The sequence below is a fragment of the Choloepus didactylus genome, chromosome 9 (assembly GCF_015220235.1).
Source record: "Choloepus didactylus isolate mChoDid1 chromosome 9, mChoDid1.pri, whole genome shotgun sequence".
Lineage (NCBI taxonomy): Eukaryota > Metazoa > Chordata > Mammalia > Pilosa > Megalonychidae > Choloepus > Choloepus didactylus.
This window is the reverse complement of record NC_051315.1, coordinates 14,947,964-14,969,204: the sequence shown is the minus strand read 5'-3', so window position 1 is coordinate 14,969,204 and position 21,241 is coordinate 14,947,964. Positions and strand designations below refer to the sequence as shown.

At 53.1% G+C, this 21,241-nt stretch overlaps 1 protein-coding gene across 1 annotated transcript; it reads right to left on the bottom strand.

Moving 5' to 3' along the window:
- Nucleotides 1–17,657: 17,657 nt before the first annotated feature.
- Nucleotides 17,658–19,676, bottom strand: C1QL2 (complement C1q like 2). The gene is made up of 2 exons (XM_037849995.1): nucleotides 18,993–19,676; nucleotides 17,658–18,406 (listed from the first exon to the last, which is right to left on the bottom strand). The coding sequence occupies exons 1-2, from the start codon at nucleotides 19,674–19,676 to the stop codon at nucleotides 18,227–18,229; spliced, it is 864 nt and encodes a 287-aa protein (XP_037705923.1). The 3' UTR covers nucleotides 17,658–18,226.
- Between the last annotated feature and the right edge of the window lie 1,565 nt (nucleotides 19,677–21,241).

The window sequence follows — 21,241 nt, the reverse complement described above, 5'->3', positions numbered from 1 at the left end:
AAGCCTGATCTTTAAAAGAAAATCCCCACGGGATTGTGAAAGAAAAAGACAACATGAAAAATCTGTCCTATCCAGTTTGTACCTAAAATGTAAGTGTGTGGAAGGGATGGAAAGCAGAGCTGGGGAGAGCGGAGCTCCGCCTTCCCCGTGCTCGATCCCCTGGTAGGTCAGGGAGACACTAGACGGCCAGCCCTGTTGTGCTGCCCTGAATGGAGGGAGGCCATGAAGCTGTGATCCACGGCCTGAGACCTAAGCCCTGGCTGTGGCTGGCTGGGTGTGAGCTGGGCCTGCAACCAACAACCCAGTTCCGGAGCTGCTTGGCCTGACAAAGTGGCCAGAGAGGGTGGGCAGAGGCCAGTCCTGACCCACGCAGGCCCTCCCTCTTCTTCAGCATCGGGGGGCCTCCAGGGGAGGGGGCACTCCCACATTGGTACAGTGTGATCAACACTGAGGCCAGAGGGGCCACAGGGGACTGCAGGAGCAAAGAGCAGGAATGGACCCCAGCCCTGGGGCTAGCAGGAAGGCTTCCTAGAGGAGGAGACCCCTCAGAGGACAAGTAGAAGGGAAGTGACAAGTGTGGGTTTTCCAGGCAATAGTGAATACTTTCGGACAGAGGCACTGAGGGATACGCATGTATGACATGACACAGAAAAGTGAAAATGTCAGCGGTTTGGCTTGACAGGTGCACGGGGTATGTGAGGGGTAGGGGTGGGGGTCAGCAGGGCCAGGTCACAGGGACCAGCTTTCACCTGGTAAGTAATGGGGAGCCCTGGATGAATTTTTTGCGTCTCGGAGAGATCACTGGTCACAGTCCTGAGCAGGTTTCTTAGCCACAGTGTCAGCACCTGCCAGGACCTTGTACAGGATTGAGACGAGTTGGTGGTCTTAGTTTCCTATTGCTGCTGTAACAAATGACCACAAACTTAGAGACTTAAAACAACAGAAATCTATCCTTTGACAGTTCTGGAGGCCAAACGTCCAAACTAAAATCTAAAATCAAGGTGCTGGCAGGACAGGTTTCTTCTTGAGGTTCCAGGGGAGAATCCGTTCCAAGCCTCTTTTAGCTTCTGGTCGCTGCCGACATTCCTTGGCTCGTGGCTGCATCACTGCAATCTCCACCTTTTCGGCCACACTGCCTCCTCCTCTGTCATATCTCCCTCTGCCCCCTGTTATAAGGACCCCTCTGATCACATCAGGCCCACCCAGATATTCCAGGGCAACCTCCCCATCTTGAGATCCTCCACTTAATTGCATCTGCAAAGTCCCTTTGGCCATATAAGGTAACACTCAGTTTCCGGGGATCAGGACATGGATATCTTTGGGGGTCATTATTCAGCCAACCACCAGGTGTCACCAGCTGAGTACCAGGTTCTGAGATTTGGTGGCAACCAGGGCAAGCACAGTGCCTGCCTCCTGGGGTCCTTGAGCTGAGTCAGGGTCCTGGGTCTGTCCGTGGGTATGTGTATGGGGGAAGGGAGAGATGGGGGTATCCACAACCACCCTCAGATGTCTCTTTGGGCATCTGGGGTGATGGAATCTCATTCTTACAAACTAGACAGTAGGGGCTGTGAGTGCAAATGAGGGAGTGGGAGGCGGGTTACAGACCCATGGACATTGACATTGACCAATCGGAAGAGACACAGAGCTGGAGCAGGGTCTTTAAGGGCCCCAACTGTGCCAGAGGTTAACCCTTTGGTTGCTGCAGCGTAGGAAGGTGGGGGAGGGGGCAAGGGGAGAGACCAAGGCAGGTGTGGTAGCTCAGGACAGTGGCTAGTCACTAACCAATATGGAAATATTTAAATATTTCAGCATTTAAATAAAATATGTAAATATTGCAACTATCAATTTATCCCTATAGGGGTCTACCAGCTGGTCATCAGTTCCGTTTTGAACCTGTTGGAATTGGGGCAGCAGTGGAACCATTGAGCAGAGCTGGGCAGAGGCTGGGCACAGAAGTTTCTAGCTCTGGGGGTGGGAGGGGGCACGATGGAGAGGTCAGCCTCCCACACCCACACCCACCGTCCTGATACCTGGAAGAGTGCGTCATTGAAACTGGCTCTTCTTCTTAGGCATTGATGGAGTGTGAACAATTTCATCGCCTTCCTTTTCTCCCCCTTAACTTTCCCCTAAGCATTTCTGTATTTTTCTTAAAAGCCCTTTTATCACAGAATAAAGTGTCCCCGTCATCTAACTGCGTTTCCAGCAGCCAGCTCTCCAGGCTGCAGATCTGTCTGCTCCTGAACTGGGCTCCTTTGTCTTCCCACGGTGATTCTTGGGGTGGGAGGGGACCTCAAGTCCCAGGCCCCCAGCCAATCGGAGGGGGGCGGGGAGTCAGTCCAGCATCTTCCATTCCCACGTAGAGCTGAGCACTCAGTAGGTGTTAAAGATCAAGGGGAAAGAAGGAAATGGAAATTCCAGACTGTTTGACACCCCCTGAAGGTAGTGACAGAAGCATCAAGCTTCCTAAGCTAAGTAAGTAAAAGGGGAAGATTTCACCCACTTTGTTGCTGGATAAACTAAGTCCTGGAGCTGTGGTCATGACCAAATACCTATAGAGTGTTTATAATTGGGTTTGAACTTCTGGTCCCTTTTAGGTGCCGTTTGTAAGTCCTGTTCTGGTCGCTTCCTCCACGATTTCAATCTAAGGTCAGCTCAGCCTGTCTCATGCAAGTCAGCCTGCCAGAGCCCGAGCCCCCGTGCATTGTGCATTTCTCTGGCCCCAACGGCCGCTGTCGTGAAAAGAGCCACAGACTGTTAGCATCGTGTGAGCACAGCTCTGGTGTGTGCAGATACAGCCCTTGTCACTCAGGCACATGCTGGACAGCCAATGAGCCACTGTCTCCGGCCCTGTGGTGAGCTGGCTCCTAAAGGAGGGAGCCCATCCTGGGTCTCAGAACAGCGCCTCACTTCCAGGGGGCCACACTCGCCTTCCTTCCTTCAGCACCTCCTCTCCAACAGGACAGGGAAGGCAACGCAGACACAAAGTCCCTGCCCTCCTGGAGCTTACTTTCTAATGGGGGAGACAGACGTTGAGAAATAGCAATGCTGGGGTAAGTGCTACATGATAAAGACATGTCATATTATTCATATTATATGATGTAAATATAATAATAATATGGTATTATATTATATATAAATATTATAAAGAAAACTAGAGCCAGCCGTGTGATGGGATATGCTTGGAGAGTCGGGGTGTCTCTGAGGGGTGACATTTGAGTGGAGACCTGAAGGGAGGAAGCCCTGATAATCCCAGGGGAAGGGCGCTCCAGATAGAGGGACAGCGAGGACAAGGGCCTGCGCAGGAGGGTGCTGGGCTAGACACAAAAACATCAAGGAGGCCAGTGGATGTGGGTGGAGGGTGGAAGGAGGCCAGAGAGGTGGGCAGTGGCTTGATGGCAGTGCTAATGCAGTGAATAAATGAATGAATGAATGAACAGACGGATGAGGCTTCAGGAGAACAGACTCTAAATTCGGTCCTTGCATCAGCTGCATGATCTTGAGCAAGTCACGCTAACCCTCTGTATCTACATTCCCCATATATTTGAGAAGGGAATCATCATAGGTGCCCAAATCATCTAAAATGAGAATTTTGCCCCCAAAGAGCCTGGATGAGGAATCAAGAGGACTTGATCTGGAGTCCCAGCTCTGCCATTTTCTAGCTGGGGGAACTTGGGCAGGTCACTTCCCCTCTCTGAGCCTCAGTTTCCTCATATGTAAAAGGGGATTGTCAGGCTAAACCTGCCTACCTCAGAGGGTTGTAGTCTGGATCAAACCATGAGGTCCCCATGGAAATGATTTGTAAATTGTACACATCATACAAATAGGTGGGCTTGTTGAATTCCCGTGGCGGGAGGTGGGGGGGTGGGGGTGACACCGGAGGCTCTCACCCAGAGAGTCCGGGTCAGAGGCCTCAGCTCTTCCTGGGGCAGTTCTCCCTCTTTCAGTCTTGCCCGTAGTGCCCTGAGCCTTCTGGGTCCTGCTTTCCTAGAGTACCCCACTCCCACTATGTGAAATGGGGTCCTCAGTCCTTAGGGAAAAAGAGAACAATCTTGCTCACCTCCATCCATCCTCCAACATGGACATATGACCCCACCTGTCTCCTGCTTCCAACCTTCAGTGGCTCCCCACTGTCCTCAAATGGGCATCCCAGCTTTCCATCATGTTACACAAGATCCTCTGCCCCTGCTGAGCTCTCCAGCTGTCTTCTTGCTAGTCTTTGGATTCACAGAACCAATTTTAATTTCTCTACACAATACCCAATCTCATTCCTCCACACCTTTGTATATACTGTTTACACTGTCGGTAATCCCCTCTCTCATGCCCCCTACCCCTACTCAACTGTTGGGAAAAACTCCTATTCATCCTGCAAAACCCAGTATTGATGTCACCTTTAAGGGCAAGCCTTCTCAGATCACGTTAGCCCTTCCCTCTGCTGTGCACCCCTAGACCTTGTACAAGCTTCACTCAGGGTCCTTATACCGAGATGCCCCTCGTTGTCTCTATCAGTCCACCAGAGCATGCAGGAGCTCTTTAGAGGCAGCATCTAGTCATCTCTGCTTCCCCAGCACCTACTGCAGGATCCAGCTCATAGTAGGTGGCCCCAAGATTTATGGAGAGGTGAGGAGACACACCATGGAGGAGACAGCCCCTTTGCCCAGAACCTCAGAGTGATTTTGAGTCATCTCTACACATTGGACTGCTGTGCCCAGGTTGCCTTCTCCACTGCCTGCAGGTGGCAGCTCTGAAAGGAGAGGAAAGCTGGCCATCTACATTTTCGACTTGGCAAATGTTACAAATGACCACGTTAGTGAAACAAGCGAGTTAGAGGCACTGGTGTTGACCAGGGGAAACAAAAAACTAAATTTAGTGCCAAAGCTTGAGGCTGGTGAATTTGCAGCCTCAGAAGTGGCCCACGTTGGATAGGAAGCTGAATTCCCTTTGCATGTCAGAGAAGCGTTATCTGGTATCTGATGTAAGACTAATTGTATTATTAAATTATCAACACTGATTTACTGAGAAATACGGTACTGCCGGGAGCTATTTTTAACCTCCCCATCTCAGCCCCGCTCAGCAAACAAATCATCCTTTGAAGGACACTGCATTTGCAAAAGTGAATTAGGTGAATAAATATCCATCTATTCATGAAGTTTCTTTATTGAGAAATAAATAAATAACGGCCCCTGAATGCCTTCATTGTCCCGCTGGCAGATTTTCCTCCGGGATGATGGTTTGTGTGAGTGCCGCGGTGACGGTGGCGGGGACCACTCGGCTAAGACTCGTCTGTCCCATAGTGGGAGGGAAAGGCACCGGCTGGGGGGTGGGCTGTGCATGCTCAGCGGGCTGTGCCAGGGCAGGTGGGGTTGGCAATGCCTTCCCAGGCCTGTGCACATGGGCCAGACTTTCCTGGACCAGCTCGCACCTGCAGCACCCTGCCCCCCCTGCACAGGTGGGAGGTTACCTGCCCAGGCCAGGTCCCAGCCTGTCTCGGTTCTGCCACTACTGTCTGCCGGACCTCAGGCCAGTTACTTAAACTTCCTGTGCCTCAGTTTCTTCATACATAAAATGGGGATAATTCCTACTTCATTATGCCGTGGCTATGGCCATTATCATCTTGTGTCGGGGGAAAGGTGAAGGGAGAGTGTCCCCGGGGTGGGGGAGTGTGGAGTAGCAGATCCCCACTGGGAGTCAGACCTGGGTTCCACTCCTGCTCCACCCTGCCCAGCTGTGGGCAAGTGACTTGACCTTTCTGTCCCTTCATGTTCCAAGTCCGCTAAATGAGCCAAATCACAGTTCCCTTGGCAGGATCATCCCAAGGACCAACACCGGCCTATAATAAGTGCTCAATAAAACATGGATGCCTCATAACTGGAGGGTCACTCTAATCAAGAGGAATACAGCTGATGGTTCCACTCAGAGTGTCCTCTTAGTTATCCATTTTCCCTCTTCTTATTCTCATCTACATCAAATGAGAAACATGAATCTGCCCTGAAGGAGAAAAATACACCCAGTTTCCTGAACTGGTGGCATCTTCTTTAAAATGTTGATGTTTTGTTTATCCTCAATATTGTTGCATTAATTTAAATTTTTTTTAATATTGCATTTAAAATTATTTATCTTGATTACAGAGTTTTTGCAGAGACCCCCAAAATTGTATGCCTCACCCTAGATCCAGCCCTACGTGAAGGCAAGAAAGAGCCTCCTTGACATGGGAGACAGGAAACTCCCGTTGTCTGCAGAGTGAGATGGAGGTGACAGAGCTGAGCCGGGAGGCCACGAGGCCGGATCCCAATCAGCCACCCCCTCCCTGGGGTTGGGGACTGGTCGGTTACCCTGTAACTGCAGTGAGATGCAGGAGGTTTATATGGGGAGAAGCTGAGATGGGTTGTCTGTGATTTGGTGATGCTCGGCCTCCTTTGCCCCATCCTCCTGGAATGGGATTAATGAAGAGTTAATAACCCTGGCCCCTGGCAGCTGCAGGCAAACACCCACGAACCACTGCCTTCTCACCCAAGGGAAACAATTACTTGCTTTTGAAGGCTTAGACCACAGGGTCCCAAACTTGGCAGCCCCATTAGTCCAGCGATCCTAAAGGAGGCAGCTGGCAGCAGGCGGTGAGGGTTGGTGAGCCAGCTTCCCGAAACACACGCTGTATACACAGGCTTTCACCGCACTGGGGTTGTGGAGCTCCCAGTCCAAAGCCCCTCCTCCTCTCCCACAGCCTCCTAGCATGCATGGGGTGGCGGCGGATTTGCTCCTTCTTTATTTCCAACAAAAGTCTCCTCCTAAGTTACTGAGCAGCAAAAGCGGAGTAAGACACAAGCCCAAGTTTCTTTCTCTGCAGCCGGACCTCCCCACATGGCTACAGACTGCAGTGAAGGAGCTGTGAACAGGTTCTCCTGAGACAAGGATTTGCAAGCCAGGTAGGGCCACACTCCCCTGAGCAGGACGGCCAGCTGAGCCAAGGGTGTGGGATGTGGACAGAGGCCATCGCAAAGGCTGAGACAAGTATCATGCACGGCAGGTGCTGCAACAAAACCAAAGAAGGGGCATGCAGTCCCCCAGACTCTCGCCATCCTGCCGAAGGGGGCTGGACAAGGCATGAGGCCCCCCATTGGGTTGTGCCTCAGAAGAGGGCCAGATACCAAGCCACCTCACATGTTTGTAGGGGAGTTGGCACCGGGCAAGACCCCATCCGAGCCATCGAGAGGATCTTGAGCTTTGCCATCAGGATTTCAGCCCCACCGTTAGGAAACTTCCTGTTCTCTGACACCCATGCATGGGCCTGTCAGAGGCCATCACATCCTGGCAGACTGGCTTGCTGATGGGAGAGACCCTCCCTCATCTCTCTCAGTAATTGGTGAAACAGAGGAAGCGGTGAGAGGAGGCTTCTGGGAGCTCTGTCCCTGGGCTGGGGGTTCTTTGGGACTTCCACTGTCTGCTAGACCTTGGGCTAGTTACTTAACCTTTCTGTGCCTCAGTTTCTTCATACATAAAATGGGGATAATTCCTACTTCATTTTGGGATGGCTATGGTCATTATCATCTTGTATCGGGGTGAAAGGTGAAGACAGAGCATCCCTAGAGAGGGTGTAGAGGAACAGGTCTCACCTGGGAGTCACACCTGAGTTCCACTCCAGCTCCACATGGCCCAGCTATGGGCAAGTGTCTTGACCTTTCTGTCCCTTCACATTCTGCATCACTCCCCAGCACTTACACAGTTGCCCGCCCATACGGGTGCCTGTGTGTTGAATTGTTGAATGCATGGATGATGGATGCATGGATGGATGATGGATGGATGATGATGGATGGATGGATGGATGGACAGGTGCATGCTCTAGTTGGGATATCCAGGAGGTTTGGGAGGGTTCGGGTATCTGCTGTGTCCTAAATAGCCTGGAATAATGGTGGGATCTATCCAGTTTCTCTCTCCCCACTCATGTTTACCACATTCGGACCCCTCACCTTGAGCCAACAAAAACCCTTAGAAGAACACTGGACTGGGAAGCCATTCCCAGCGTGCTGTTACCCATCTCTGTGGCCTTGGGCTGATCACTTCAGTTACCTGAGCCTCAGTTTTCTTTCTTACAGCTGACCCACCAGGTGAGCAGGGGCCTGGCAGAAATCAAATGGGAAGGAGCATGGGCACTCCCTGTGATCTCGGCATGCTGGTGGGTGTGGGGGCTGAGCTGCTGTTTCTTATGACAGAGGTAGGAGGTATGGCTGCTAATGCACTTTAAAAATGTTCAGTTGCTGCTACTGCTGCTGCATGTGCAGATAACTACAGATATGCTTCTGGAACACCATTAGTGTGGGTCCTTCAGGCAACTCAGGGGCCCTTCTACTCTCCAGTCCCTGCCTGGAGATGTTCCAGCTCCTAGTCCCTCCCTCCCCCATCATCCAGCCCTCAGCCCGAACCTGGCCCCTCAGCCTCTGATCCCCCCCACCAAATACAAAGCTCCAAACACATTGCAAAGGGAGTCTGCCATGGAGTTTACGTGTTTGGGGGCAGGGGGAGGGAGAAAAGGGAACCAACCAATGGCATAAAATTCTCCCATCTTTCTGGTGTGGGGAAAGAAGTGTCCAAATAATGGGATATTGGGGTCAGATGCACCACCACTGCAGTTGCCACTGACACTCCCAAAATATGTCTAAGCATACACATACATATATGCCTCATCCCCCACTCAGCATCCTGGCCACAGTAAACCTCCATATACATCACTCATGCACACACACACGTGTATCACATCTACCTCCTGGGTGTGCACTCTGCATGCATTCATAGGTATATACACGTGTTTGCCATGCTGCTCCTTCCCCCTGGAATGGCACCTCACCCTCCTCCTGGTCCACCCAGAAGATACCAATGTGTCTTGTGAAGAAGTGGAAGCACCCCTGCCTCTTTGTTTCGTGTCTCCTGGCCCCACCCTGGGCCCAGGGACTCCCTCCTGGGTACTGTCATCCTTCTTGATGCACCCTCTGCCCTCTGAGTTTCATGGCATTCTGTACCCCAAGGCCCAGCACACAGCTCCACGTAGACAGAGGAGGCACTCAATAAATCTTGAGAGAATGAATAAATAAGAAAGAAAATTTTGGTGTGTGAGTCTTTTCTGCTCAGCTTCATTGCATGACCCCCAAGGATGACAACCATAATTTATCTAGCAAGCCCCATCTCGGATGGCACCATCTCCTGGAAGCCCTCCAGGACTCCTCCAGCTCATCCAGGCCCTCTTTCTTCCAAGTAGAGATCCCCCATGCCCAGATCAGCCACCTTATCACAGCCCCCTGCCACATTTCCCTGGAGTCTACACTATATTCCTCAGCATCTCTGGTGTGAGTCGGGGCTTTGCAGCCAGAGAGACCCGGGTTAGAGTTCTAGCACCACCACTTCCAGGCTGTGGAAAGGTGAGCACAAGTCAGTTCTCTGAGTCTCACTGCCCTAGTCTGTAAAATGGAAATAATTACAATCCATTGGGCAGGGTTGCAGGGAGTTTTAAATGAGGTCATGGGAGTCAAGTACCCCCCCCCAGTAGGTAATTGACAAAATAGGAGGGAGTGCTATTCATGTCTATTCCACAATAATTATTATCCCTGTCCCCAGCCAGATTGAAAGAAGGTCACAACCACGTGCCCTGCCACTGCGCCGAGCTCACTGTGGATGCCCATTAAGCAGGTTTTGAATGAAACACGTGACAAAGCTAGTTCTCAAACTCGGGCACCAGCAGACCGTGCCTTGAGCAGGTCTGGGTCTCCTGGGCGTGCATCGGGGATCTGGGGAAAAGAAGGAAGAAACCAGCCTTCCAAAGACTCACAGAGTTCTTATTGATTGCAAGGAGGTGGCTGCAGCCTGGACTGCACGGCTCCCTCCTGTCCCCCCTTGAATAGACTGCGCTGAGCCCCCGAGGCCCTGGAGTTTTCGCAGGGATTAGCAGGTGTTCTTACTATGCATGGCGAGAGAGCCACGGGGCTGCGTGTCAATTTGAAATCAGGAGGCCCCGACGGAGCTGGGCTGAGTCTGCATATTCATGCGACAGAGCCTTAAGAGTTAGTCCAGGCTCTGGCCCAATTATGCAGGGGCTTATTAGTGTGGGAGTCCCCGGGGGGCCCCACTAGGATCTGCTCAGCAATTCTTGGTGGCAGACATGCCAGCATATGGGGTGCAGGAAGGCTTAGCCCCCCAGCTCGTCCTATCTCTGGAGGTTGAGGAATGAACAGTGGAAAGGATATTGGTTTGAATTCTGGCTTCGACATAAGACAGCTGCTGAAGGTGGCCTCTCACCTGCTCGTCTCTGAAATGGGTGCAATTATTTTTACCCCTCGGGGTTACTGAAAGGACTGAAAGGAGTACAGCCATGTCGGTAAAATGCATTTTACCACGTGGACGTCTCACGGATGCCAGCTGTTAACAGGAGAGTCCTCTTCTCACTCCAGGCAGCTTTGGTTTGATGATCCCTGGAATGTGTCAGCTCGGCAGAGAACAAAGCAGTCCGTAACGATTATTATTTCAACAACAGCACCCTCGCCATCCCATCTGAAGCACTTATCTGTACCTCATCCTGGGCTATGACCTCCCATGAACCTCCCAGCCACCCACGGGGGAGGAGCGTGGCTCCCATTTTACAAATGAAGAGAGTGAGGCTCAGCGAAGAAATAGTCTTGTTCACGCATCACAGAGCGAGTTTACGGTAAAGGTGGATTTGAACCCAGGTTCAAAAACTCTGGCTGAGTGCCACCGAATATCAGTGGCTTGGAAAAAGAGCCAGACGGTACAGGTGGAAAACTTTTTTTTCCTAAGTAAATATTTGAATGTGTTGAAATATTTGAATTTGCCTATAAGGAGGAGCCTTTATCAAGCGCTCCCCAGTTAACATTTTTGACAACCATTAGCTCATTCCCTCCTCATACCAATCCTACAGAATCGGTAGCATTTTACCGAAGACAAAACCAAGACTTACAGAGATTAAGTGACAAGACTCAGGTGACCAACCCAGCCCAGTATGAGAGACAGGGCGTTGGATTCAGACAGACTCGGGTTGCAATCTTGGGACACTTCCTTGCTGTGTGATCTTGGGCAAATGGCTAGGCCTCTCTGTGCCTCAGTTCCCATCCTCTCACAGAATCGTTGAGGTATTAACAGGCCAAGCCTCACTTCCCCCAATTGTTGGGATTAAATGAGATAACACAGATAAAGGGCTCAGCTCAATAATAATTTTTTAAAAAACAAGATTAAAGCCACTTTTTAATCTCTCCACTCTGCATTGTGACCTGGTCGCCTTAAAAGGGCTGGGCTATTTTGGTACACTCAGCTGCTGTCCACTGCTCCCGCAGCTCCAGGCCACACGTCAGATGTCCAGCGTGGCATGGCATCCCTCTGCCTGCGTCAGCTGGCCTGAGTCACCAGGCATCGGGGCAGAATGTCCCCCCTTCCCGGCCCTCCCTTCCCTCTTCCCCACCCCTTGAGGGGCAGTTCAGGGAAAGGGAGGCAGCACCCAGCCTTGGACGCAGGAACTGCAAGGGGAGGTTGGTCGGGCAGAAGGGGTCATTCCCTAAACCTCAGGCCTGAGGACGCGGGTGTGCAACTGAGGAGGCCAGTGGAGCTGAGTTCCAGCCTGCTGGGCCCTCCCGAAATTGGCTGTGTAAGCCGCCACCCCTGCCTGGAAGAAGGGCCATATTTCACTCTCACAAAGGCCCATGGGGCAAGCAGACACACACTGTTAGGACAACCAGTTCTGCTAATCAGTTATCCATGACTTGAAATCTAGGAAATTCTCCAGGACCATGAGGACGCCCCACCCCAGCAGCCTTGCCTGCAGGAAGCTCTCCCTCTCCCAGACAGACTGCATCTTTAACGAGGTTTGAAAAGCCATGGTCAAAGCCCATCCTAACCAGAGCCCAGGATGCCCTGAGACAGCAGTCTGTCCAGTTCCCTTCCCCACCCAGCCAGGAGTCTCTTTCCTTCACCCTTCACCAAGAGGCGCAAAAGGGGGCTAACTGGAGTCGATCTCTTTCTTCAATTCGCTCAGACCCAGAGGAGGGGCTGTTGGGTGCAGAAAATAAACCAAGAGATGGACAACAAGAGCAGAGGCAGGGGAAGCCCTTGGATCATCTGTAAATTGGTTCAAGACATCGTTTGTATTGTTTAGAAAATAAGATAGGTTTTTCCATGTGAGGGCAGATCTGTGTCTAAATGAAAAAGAAATCTGAATCCTGTTGGCAGAGGCTATTCCTGAGGCAAGAGTGGCAAATGTTGGTAAACAGCTTCCAGGTCTAGAGGTGGGAGATCTGTTTAATCAATTACAGTCTATCCTCCGTGGGACAAGAACACTCATCTCCGTCCAAAGAATAAAGGGGTTTGGCACGAACTGTCAGGGACAACTGCTCCCAAGGGATCATTTAGGGGAGACAGCAGATGCAGGACAGTATTTCGAGTTTTATAAGCTTCAGGTACAAAACCACACATATATTTACATGTGCTTTTGAAAGTCTGGAAGAATACAAACCAGGCTGTTAGCAGAAATTATCTTTGGGAAAGGAGCTTGCAGAGGGGGAGAGGGCATTTTTATATTCTGTTTTATATTTCTCTGTATTGTTGACATTTTTTTGCAAGTGCATATTGTGTCAACAGTTTTTCAAAAGATGTTCATTCGGGAGGATTCAAAGAACCCTGAAAGCAAAGACACCAGCTGAGGTGAGGCTACTGCCCAAACTGCCACAGAAGACCGAGGGACAGCCTGGACGTCTGCCCGGGAGCTGCAGGGTGGCAGTGTCCTACATTCGTGTCCATCGGCAGGTTCTGCTAATTCCTGCAGAGGTAAATGGCCTTAAAAGTGGCCGGAAATGCTCCTCTGCACATGGTACTCCCTGTTTACCCAAACTTTACAAACTCAGGGTCAGGAGGGAGACCCACTGGTTATTCAGCTTGCTAGGAAGATCTCTGATTCCACTGTAAAGTCAGACACCCAAGTGGAAATCTCTCCAAGATGGATCCTCTCAGGATCCCCCAGGATCCCCATCCATCCATCCATTCCTTGAATATTTATTGAGCACCTACTATGCACCAGGCTCCATTCTAAGTGCTGTGGGGGGGGGGGTGTCAGTGGTGACCCTGAGCCTGCTCCGGCAAAGCCGACAGTCCATGGGAAAGACAGATAACTGGACATGTGACTACAGCAGTGTGACAAGCATCCGGGTAGAGGATGTTCAGGGTTTTATGGACCTGCAGGGAAGGAGAGCAGGGGAAACTGAGGCAGCCAGGGATTGGGGGGTGGGGGAGTGCCTGCTGGAAGCAATGCTCCAGCTGAGTCCTGAAGCAGGAGTCAGGATTAACCCGGAAAAGAAGGTTCCAGGTAGAGGGAACAGCATGATGGGTGCATGGAACGACAAGAACGGGGAGTGTGAGAAGTCTTGGAAGCAAATGTTAGGAGAGAGCAGGCATTTGCAAAGCTTCCATAAAAAGCCTTCGATATTGGTTTCCTCTTCAGAGAGCTTGATGAGGGGCTCATTTGTACTAACGTACCCTCGTTGTGGTTTGTCTGGCTTCGGTCTCACCTCCCCTTCACCCTGACCCCTATATTCCCAAAAGTCTTTGAGCTCTGGGGTCAGACAGACCTCGGTGCCAGTCCTGGGCCTTACTTTGGGCAACTCACTTCACCTCTCAGAGCCTCCATTTCTTTGTAAAGAGGGACTAATAGTAATACCTAGTTTGCAAAGATAATGTGAGGACACAATTGTGTCCCAGTACAGTTTCTGGCACATTGCAAGGTCTTAATAAATAAAACCTCCAATGCTATGATTGGCTATGATGTGGTAAGTGCAAAGCTGGAAGGCAAGAATGTGGGGGCTTGTTACACTATTCTATTTACTCTGGGTTTTGGGGTGTTTTTTTCTCAGAAATTTTTATAATAAAATCTATTTTTAAAAAACTGTTACTCAGATTATTTCCAGCAATTACTGCTATGTTCCCCGCTCCTTTGGAGAGGGCTCTCCTTCACTGAGAGGAACTAGAATATGGCAATAACAAAAGACCAAATCATTCTTTCAAAATACCCTTATTTCCACCTGCCACATTCACCCTCCTGCTTGGGTGGAGGAGCCCCGATGAACCCTGCCCTCGCCAGCCCATCCCTATCTCACAAGTTCGATGTCAACTTTGAAGTCTCCAAAATGGGGTATATGGAGAAAATACCAGGACTTCAGATTTTTTTTTATTTTTAATCTTAAAAAGAAAAACAATCAAGCATTACTAATAAAAATATGGACTGAAACTGTGCACTCCAATAATAAAAGCACACAGGCTTCCCTGTGACTCATTAAAGGACACCTCTTCTTGCCGAAAATTTTAGAAAAATGGTGAATTGAAGGGAGAAACATAAATTAACCCTTGTTTCTTTCTTTCTTTTTTGTTTTCAATGAGAGGAGATCTATTTCCAAACTGTTGATCAACCAGCTAGAATAGAGCTTCTGACTTGCCTGTGCAGATCCTTTGATGAATACAAATAAAAAAAGATGGAAATTTTTTTAAAGTATGGATCAACAGTAGCACACATAAATTATTCATAAATAAAATGCACAGATTGGGTGTGAGTGCCCAAAATGATTAACCCAGAGGACTGCACGGTCAGGGAAGTTTGAGCAGCCACCAGAGGTGGGCCTGGAGGCTTTGTCTTGGGTGCCCAAACAAATCACCTACTCAGACACCAGAGAAATGCAGCAGGAGGCAGGTTTTTTATCCGAATTGCCATGGCCAGGTGTATTTCATGCAGTCAGTACTGCAAATATTCAGTCACTTAGATGCCCAACTGGGAATGAGGCAAGGACCCTCCTGCCACCCAGGGACAGCCAATGTGCACTCAAGCTAAAATTACCCCTCTGCACCTGCAGGCCCACCACCAAGAGGGAGAAGAGGAGCTGGGAGAGGAGAAGGCAGCCAGTGGACTCTAAAATGTTGTAGGGGTTAGGAGGAGGGAGTTGCTGATGGAGAAAGATCCAGAAGCCTCAGAAGTGGGAGCCTCTATCTGGAGTGCTCTCAGCAGGGTGGAGAGAGGCAGGCTTGACCAAGAGAGCAGGACTGGATCTTCCCATCGGGCCCTTCCAAGGATGCTAAGAAGGGGTGGGAAGTGTGTCCTGCCCATTTGCCCTCCTTCCCTGCCCAAAGACTTGCGAACCTGGGAGATGGATCTGTCCCATCTGTGCAGAGCCAGACAGGAGCGTAGCCCACAGGCCTGAGTTCAATTCCCAGCTCAGCCACTTACACGCTTTGTGAATTTGGGCAAGTCACTTAGCCTCTCTGAGCCCCAGTTCCCCCATGTCTCAAATGGACATAATACCCACTCTGCCTCATGGGAGGTGCTAGAAGGAGGACCCAAATCTTAGAAATGGAGCCCAAAGCAATTAAGAAATTAAAACAGTGCTTCATAATTACAATTGATGATAAAACCCTATTCAACTAGAAACAAGAAATACAAGTGTCGGGGGAAAAGGGTTTCTTGCATTCCACATCCACCCCCAAGACTTAAGGCACCAACACCCCAAAGGTGGTAGTAGCAGGAAGCCAGATCTCCCCATCCTGCCTTGCCCTGCCACCTCCCTCAGGGAGTCCTCCAGGTAGGAAACGAGAACTTGGACCTGGCTGGGAGGTGGGGGCCTCCCTGGGACATGGAGAGTGCATGGGTATACAGGAGCTTGCTCACGGGCTGGTGAGCTCCTTCCCCAGCCAGGCCTCCCGTGCCTGGCCACATCCATCTATCATCCTCTTAGCAGCTGACACCTCCCTCCAGCCCGGGGATTAGAATTGCAAGAAGCCCGGCTGCAGTGGGGAATATAGATGGCGGAATCTCGGATTCAGATTTGTCTGAGTATGGTGAACAGCCAGACGCCAGCAAGACACCTCCACTGCCCTTTCACCAAAAGGGAGTGACGGGGGTTTTGTCAGAAGTACAAATTGCTTCTTAATGCGCAGGATAAAGCCAGGCTCGGGCATCTCCTTAGAAATTCCTCCTGCTCCCAGGAAGGCCACCGCCGCATGTCAATTTTAATTTTTGAAATTTAAACCGAGGGCTTTGTGTCTAAGCTCCATCTCATTGGAGGAAGGGGAGGAATAAGTCAAAAAGGATTAGGGGTCTACTGGGGATTGCAGATCCATAGCAATTAGACTTCATTTGGGTCTCAGACATTTGGTTTTAATTGCATTTCTGGATGATACAATCGACAAGGCATCAGAAATTGATACGCAGATAAGTGGGGATGGGTCGCAACTCTGCCCTCCCCTGTTTCTGAGCCCGGCTGGGTTTGGGCTCCACGATCAGCAAAGAGGGGAGGGCATGTGGGGAATTGGGGTTTGGCTTGGGTCAGGCGCAGGGGGGAGGGTAGTTTGAATATATAATGTATATATATATTTTTTCAATAGCTCTCTTTGAGCACTTTACCCCAGGACTCAAAGCAAACACAACCATTGCTTATACTCAAGCGAATGACTGTAAAACATTATTCAAATAAAATAAGAGCATAAAAAGGAGAGCCATGGGACTCGAGGCAGAGGGTACAATTGTCCTCTAAATGGGAATCACAGCTTTCAGTTTCCGCCAGGAACTAACGTCAAGCAGAAGGTGATTCGGGGTCAGACAAGCAACTATGAACATCGTCACACACAACGCTGACATGCACCTATGTGTACGTGCGTGTGTGCAAGTGCAAGCACATGTAATGACAACCACAGCAGTATATCTACACGGGGTGCATATATAGCCAGCTTTACCCACACACTGTGGTTACCGCTGCATGCACACATGCACACACACATTTCTTTTCAAACAACTAATCAAAATGAGCTCAGGAGCATTAACAAGTTGCTAACTAGTAATTTTGTAGATAACTAAGACTGTTGGAATTCAGTGATCTAACAGCAAAAAAAAAAAAGGAAAATGAAGAAAATCAAAACCATGTTGGGGGCACCCGGCTTGTGTGGACAGAAACCCAAAGAGAGAAGGCAGAATGAACACGGGGAGGTTCAGAGCAGGAACTCAAAATACGGTGGACACAGGCAGGGAAGACCTGAGACAAGGGGGTGGAGGTGAGGGACTTTCTCACTTATCTCACACCCTTGGGTGGATTCAAGAAACTGGATGAGCCACAGTATTGCCTCGGTTGACCAGCTGTCCTGAGACATGTGGGTGCAACTGGTGTGGGAGTGAGTGAGGATGTGCCTGAGTGTGTGTGTGTGGGGGGGGGTAGGGGGTTGCCACTTCCTTTACAGAACCAAACACCCCACAGATCACCACTCCCCAAGGGCCTCCTTAGGCCTCTCATTTTGCAGATATTCACATCCCTTCTTTCTTCCCAGAAACCTCTTTCCCCTTTGACCTGCTCTCACAGCTGCAAGGACAGTCTCTCAACTTGCCAGAGCTTGGACACCATTTCTCTCCTCTCATCCTCTAACTCCCCCCTCCAAAGGTTAGGGGTGCAGCCCTGGGGAGACCCTCCGGTAAAGGGTGGGACACTGCTCCCCCATCTCTCTGCAACTTTTCACACACCCCAGGTTGGCAGGGACAAGCCAGTGGCTGGCAAGTGGGTAGTAGCTGGGGCTAGTTTAGACCCTGCTTAGGTCCTCAAAAGGATATGTCTAGAGCCACAGCCCAGGCACCACCCCATAGAGACATCTGAGCCAATGGTCTAAAAACATAATTTAATGCATCGCAGTGGAACTGAATTGGGAGAGCCGTGTGGAGATGTGAATTTTCCGTTTGCTGGGATTCTGCTGCAGGTGAGTTTTTGGCAGATGGACAGGGAAATTCGCACAAGGATACCAGGTCACAAGAAAGAACGCCCCAGGGAGCCCGTGCTGACTGGGGCCTACCTCCCTAGCCAGAGCCGCGGCCCTGCCTCGGGCCCTCGGAGCTGGATAACTGGAAGAAAGCAGGCGCCCCCTTCGTCCCCCTGCCCTGTACAGTCCAATCAGGTTTGCGACATCTGTGCCGCCGCCGGGGTCGGGTTCACGTTCAGCAAGCCACTTGGCTTCCCCGTTTTCCTTCCCGGGTTGGGGACAGGAGTGGGGGCGTAGCCCAGGGCGCGGCGAGCTGGGGGCGGGGCAGGGAGGACAGCAGGGATGAGTCTTTTCCAACAGAGATGTCAGGACGTATGAAGTCAGAGTGGCCCTCGCCGAGGAGCCGTGCGCCCCTCCCCCGGGGAGATGGGGCGGCCTACCGCCAAGCCCCCTTGCGGTTCCCGCGCCCCTAGTCCGGGTACAGAAGAAAGCCCGAGAAGGTGCTGTACTTGTTGTTATTGCCTCCGTGCGCCTTCCCGCCGTCCAGCTTCACGTACACCTCGTCCCCTGAGTCGAGGTGCAGCACCACGCTGTTGCTGGCGTAGTCATAGTTCTGGTCCGCGTCCTGCGCGATGGCGCTGGCCCGGACCTGGGGGCGAGTCGCAACAGCGGGTGGGTAGGCGGACCTCTCTACCTGGGCCCTTGCCCGGTCCCCCACCTGGCACATCCCCAGCTGGCCACGCTCCCACCCCTACTCCTCGCCCTCTCTCCAAGTCGGTCACTTCCTTCCCCTCCCCCTCCTCTGCGCAGCCGGGAAATTTGGGGGGGAGGGGGGGACGCTGACCCAGCAGAGAAGGGTACAGAGGAAAGGAGGCTGGAGGGCAAAGGGGCGACCCGACACACAGGGGGGCTGAAAAAATAAGGTTTCCGAGGAACCACAGAAGGTCGCAGGCATGCAGGCGAGTTCAAGATAGCGGGTGTGTAATTTGGATAGCCGCGTCTCTGGACGCTAGGGGCCCAATCTCCCGGGAGGCGCTACGCTGGTGTAAGCACGGCCAGCGCGCGTTGGGAAGCGGAGGGCTGTGGCCCAGCGGCGCACTATCCGTCCGCGCTCGCTCAGGCGCTCGCGATTGGCCAGAATGGGGTCTGGGTTCCCCGGGCGAGGATAGGGGCGCGGGGCAGGAGAGAGGGCCGGTGAGAGCCTGCGGGGACCGGCGGGGATGGGCGTCACTAACCTGCCCGTTCTTGCAGAGGTCCGCCCACATGCTGGTGCCGTCGCCGCCGCGCATGAGGATGTGGTAGGTGAAGAAGTAGATGCCGCGTACCTGGCAGCTGAACTTGCCCGTGGTGGGGTCGTAGTGATTGCCGAGATTGGTGACCACGTCGTCGAACTTGAGCACCTCGTACCCTTCGTGGGGGCTCTTGAGACCCACGTAGAAGGCGATCTTGGGGCCGCTGAAGGCGGCGCTCAGCGCGCCGGTCACCTCGCCCTCGGAGTCGCCGCCGACCGCGGCTCCGCCGCCCGCCACCCCGACGCCGCCTGCTGCGCCTGCCGTCAACTGCAGCCCCGGCAGCCCCGGCCGCCCCGAGTCGCCCTTCTCTCCCGGGGGGCCCCTGGGCCCAGGGGGGCCTGGCTCTCCAGGGGGCCCCCGAGGTCCCGGCTTGCCAGGTCGCCCAGGGTCTCCCTTGGGTCCCTGGATGAAAGGGGATGGAGGGTTGGCGCTGAGGTCCTGCATGACTTCCAGGGCGGCCGTGCTGGGTCCCGGCGGCAGCGCCTTGGCGCCCACGGGCCCCCCGCCGGGTGCGGCGCTGTACGGATCGCAGATCATGCGGCAGGTGCCCATCATCTCGTAGTGCGCCGCGCCGGGGGGCGCCGCCTGCAGCAGCAGCGGCACCGCGATGAGCAGCCCGAGCGCCATGGCCAGGAGCACGCCGACGGCCGCCAGGCAGGCGCGCCGCCGCCGCTGCCACAGCCGGGAGGCGACCGCCACCAGCTCCTCCTTGCCTCCGGGAGAAGTAATGGTGGTGCGGCGCGGGCGGTCCCGCTCTCCGCGCTCGGGGGTCAACTCGGCGAGTCCCGGCCGCGCCCCCGACGTGGCGACCCCCTGCCCCAGCCGCCTAACTACTTCAGCGAGAGGAGCCCCGGCGCGGACTCTGGTGCCCGCCGCGTTGGGGCTGCTCGGGAGAGCCGCGGAGCCCGGCGCGCATGGCTGGGGGCGCGCAGCACGAGCCGGGCACCCCACGGGTGCGGGCGATGGCGGCCGGTAGACCCGTCCGGGTGCGGCGTCCCGCGCGGGCTCCGCGGCAGTCGCCTCCTGTCGGCTCGGCACGCCGAGACTCGGCGGGGCTCCGCGCGTGGTGAGGGCTCCCGGGCTCCGCCGCGCGCTCTGCGCTGCTCTCCCCGCTGCTCGCTGGCTCCCGCGCGGAGGGGGGACCCAGCTACCCTGACGTAAGGAGTCCGGGGCTGAGCGGCGGAGGCGGCGAGGCAGCGCGCACTGCCATCACTCGGGAGACGGCGCCCTCATGTCATCAGCCTCGCGTCCTCCTATCCGGCGGCGTCCCCCGCAAAGGCGGCAAAGGCGCGGTGCTGCCTGCCGGCTGGAGAAGCCACAAGTGGGCGCAGCGGGCGCAGCCCTCGGCCCGGGCGCCTCAGACACACCCTCCGGCCGCGGCTCTCACGCGCCTCCCACTGACCACACGCACAAACGCCCTGGCGCGCGCTCACGGGGCGCACACAGACTGTCCCGGACCGCCACGAAGGCACCCCGAATCCTGGTGGCAGGTACGGCCTTCGGAGGTGGCCTAGGCCACCCTGCTGCCTGCCAGGCCAAGGACAACCACTCCACCCTGTGAGGCCCACCCGGGAAGGACTTTCTGAATGCCTCCCCAGACACTTTTTCAGAATTGAACACACCTTGCTTCTGGAATGTCTTTCTCTCACCTGGCCTAAGGACTCAGAGCTAAGTAGGCTCCTACAGACCACCAACAACAGACCAACAACAACTCTTTGAAGATTCCTTGTAGTCCCAAACACAAGCAGCTGTTGGTCTTAGGGCTGGCCCTTGTCCTCTATATAAAATCCATTCAGAAACACCAATGCTTGTCTCCTGGCCCTGGCTTGCTACCTGTGTACTCAGCAACCTCTGAGAACCCTGACAGTGCCAGACAGATGCAGACTCAGCCCCTGGGACATCCTCAGCTCCCTCCTCCTGTGAGGTGGGCTTAGTTATATTTAAACAATGATAATAATCCCAAACCATTCCGAGCCAAGGTCCTGACTAAGCTGGGCCACCAGGCTTGCAAAACAGTCTTCTCTCCAAAGCAACATCTGAGGATAAAGCAGGGACAGGAGAGGCCCCTGGCTGTTAGGAAGACCACCAGGTCAGAAATCAAAAGCCCTGTGTGCCAGTTCCGCCCTTGCCCTGAGGGGCCGCGTGATTTTGGGCAGGTTGTTCCCTTCTCCCAAAGTCTGGCTCCCGACCCA

Bases quoted from the DNA above. Each gene is read 5' to 3' on its own strand.
- C1QL2 (XM_037849995.1), bottom strand. From the start codon at position 19,676: ATGGCGCTCGGGCTGCTCATCGCGGTGCCGCTGCTGCTGCAGGCGGCG. The intron at 18,407-18,992 runs GTTAGTGACGCC...ACTCGCCCCCAG, and splicing joins ACCTCTGCAAGAACGGGCAG to GTCCGGGCCAGCGCCATCGC.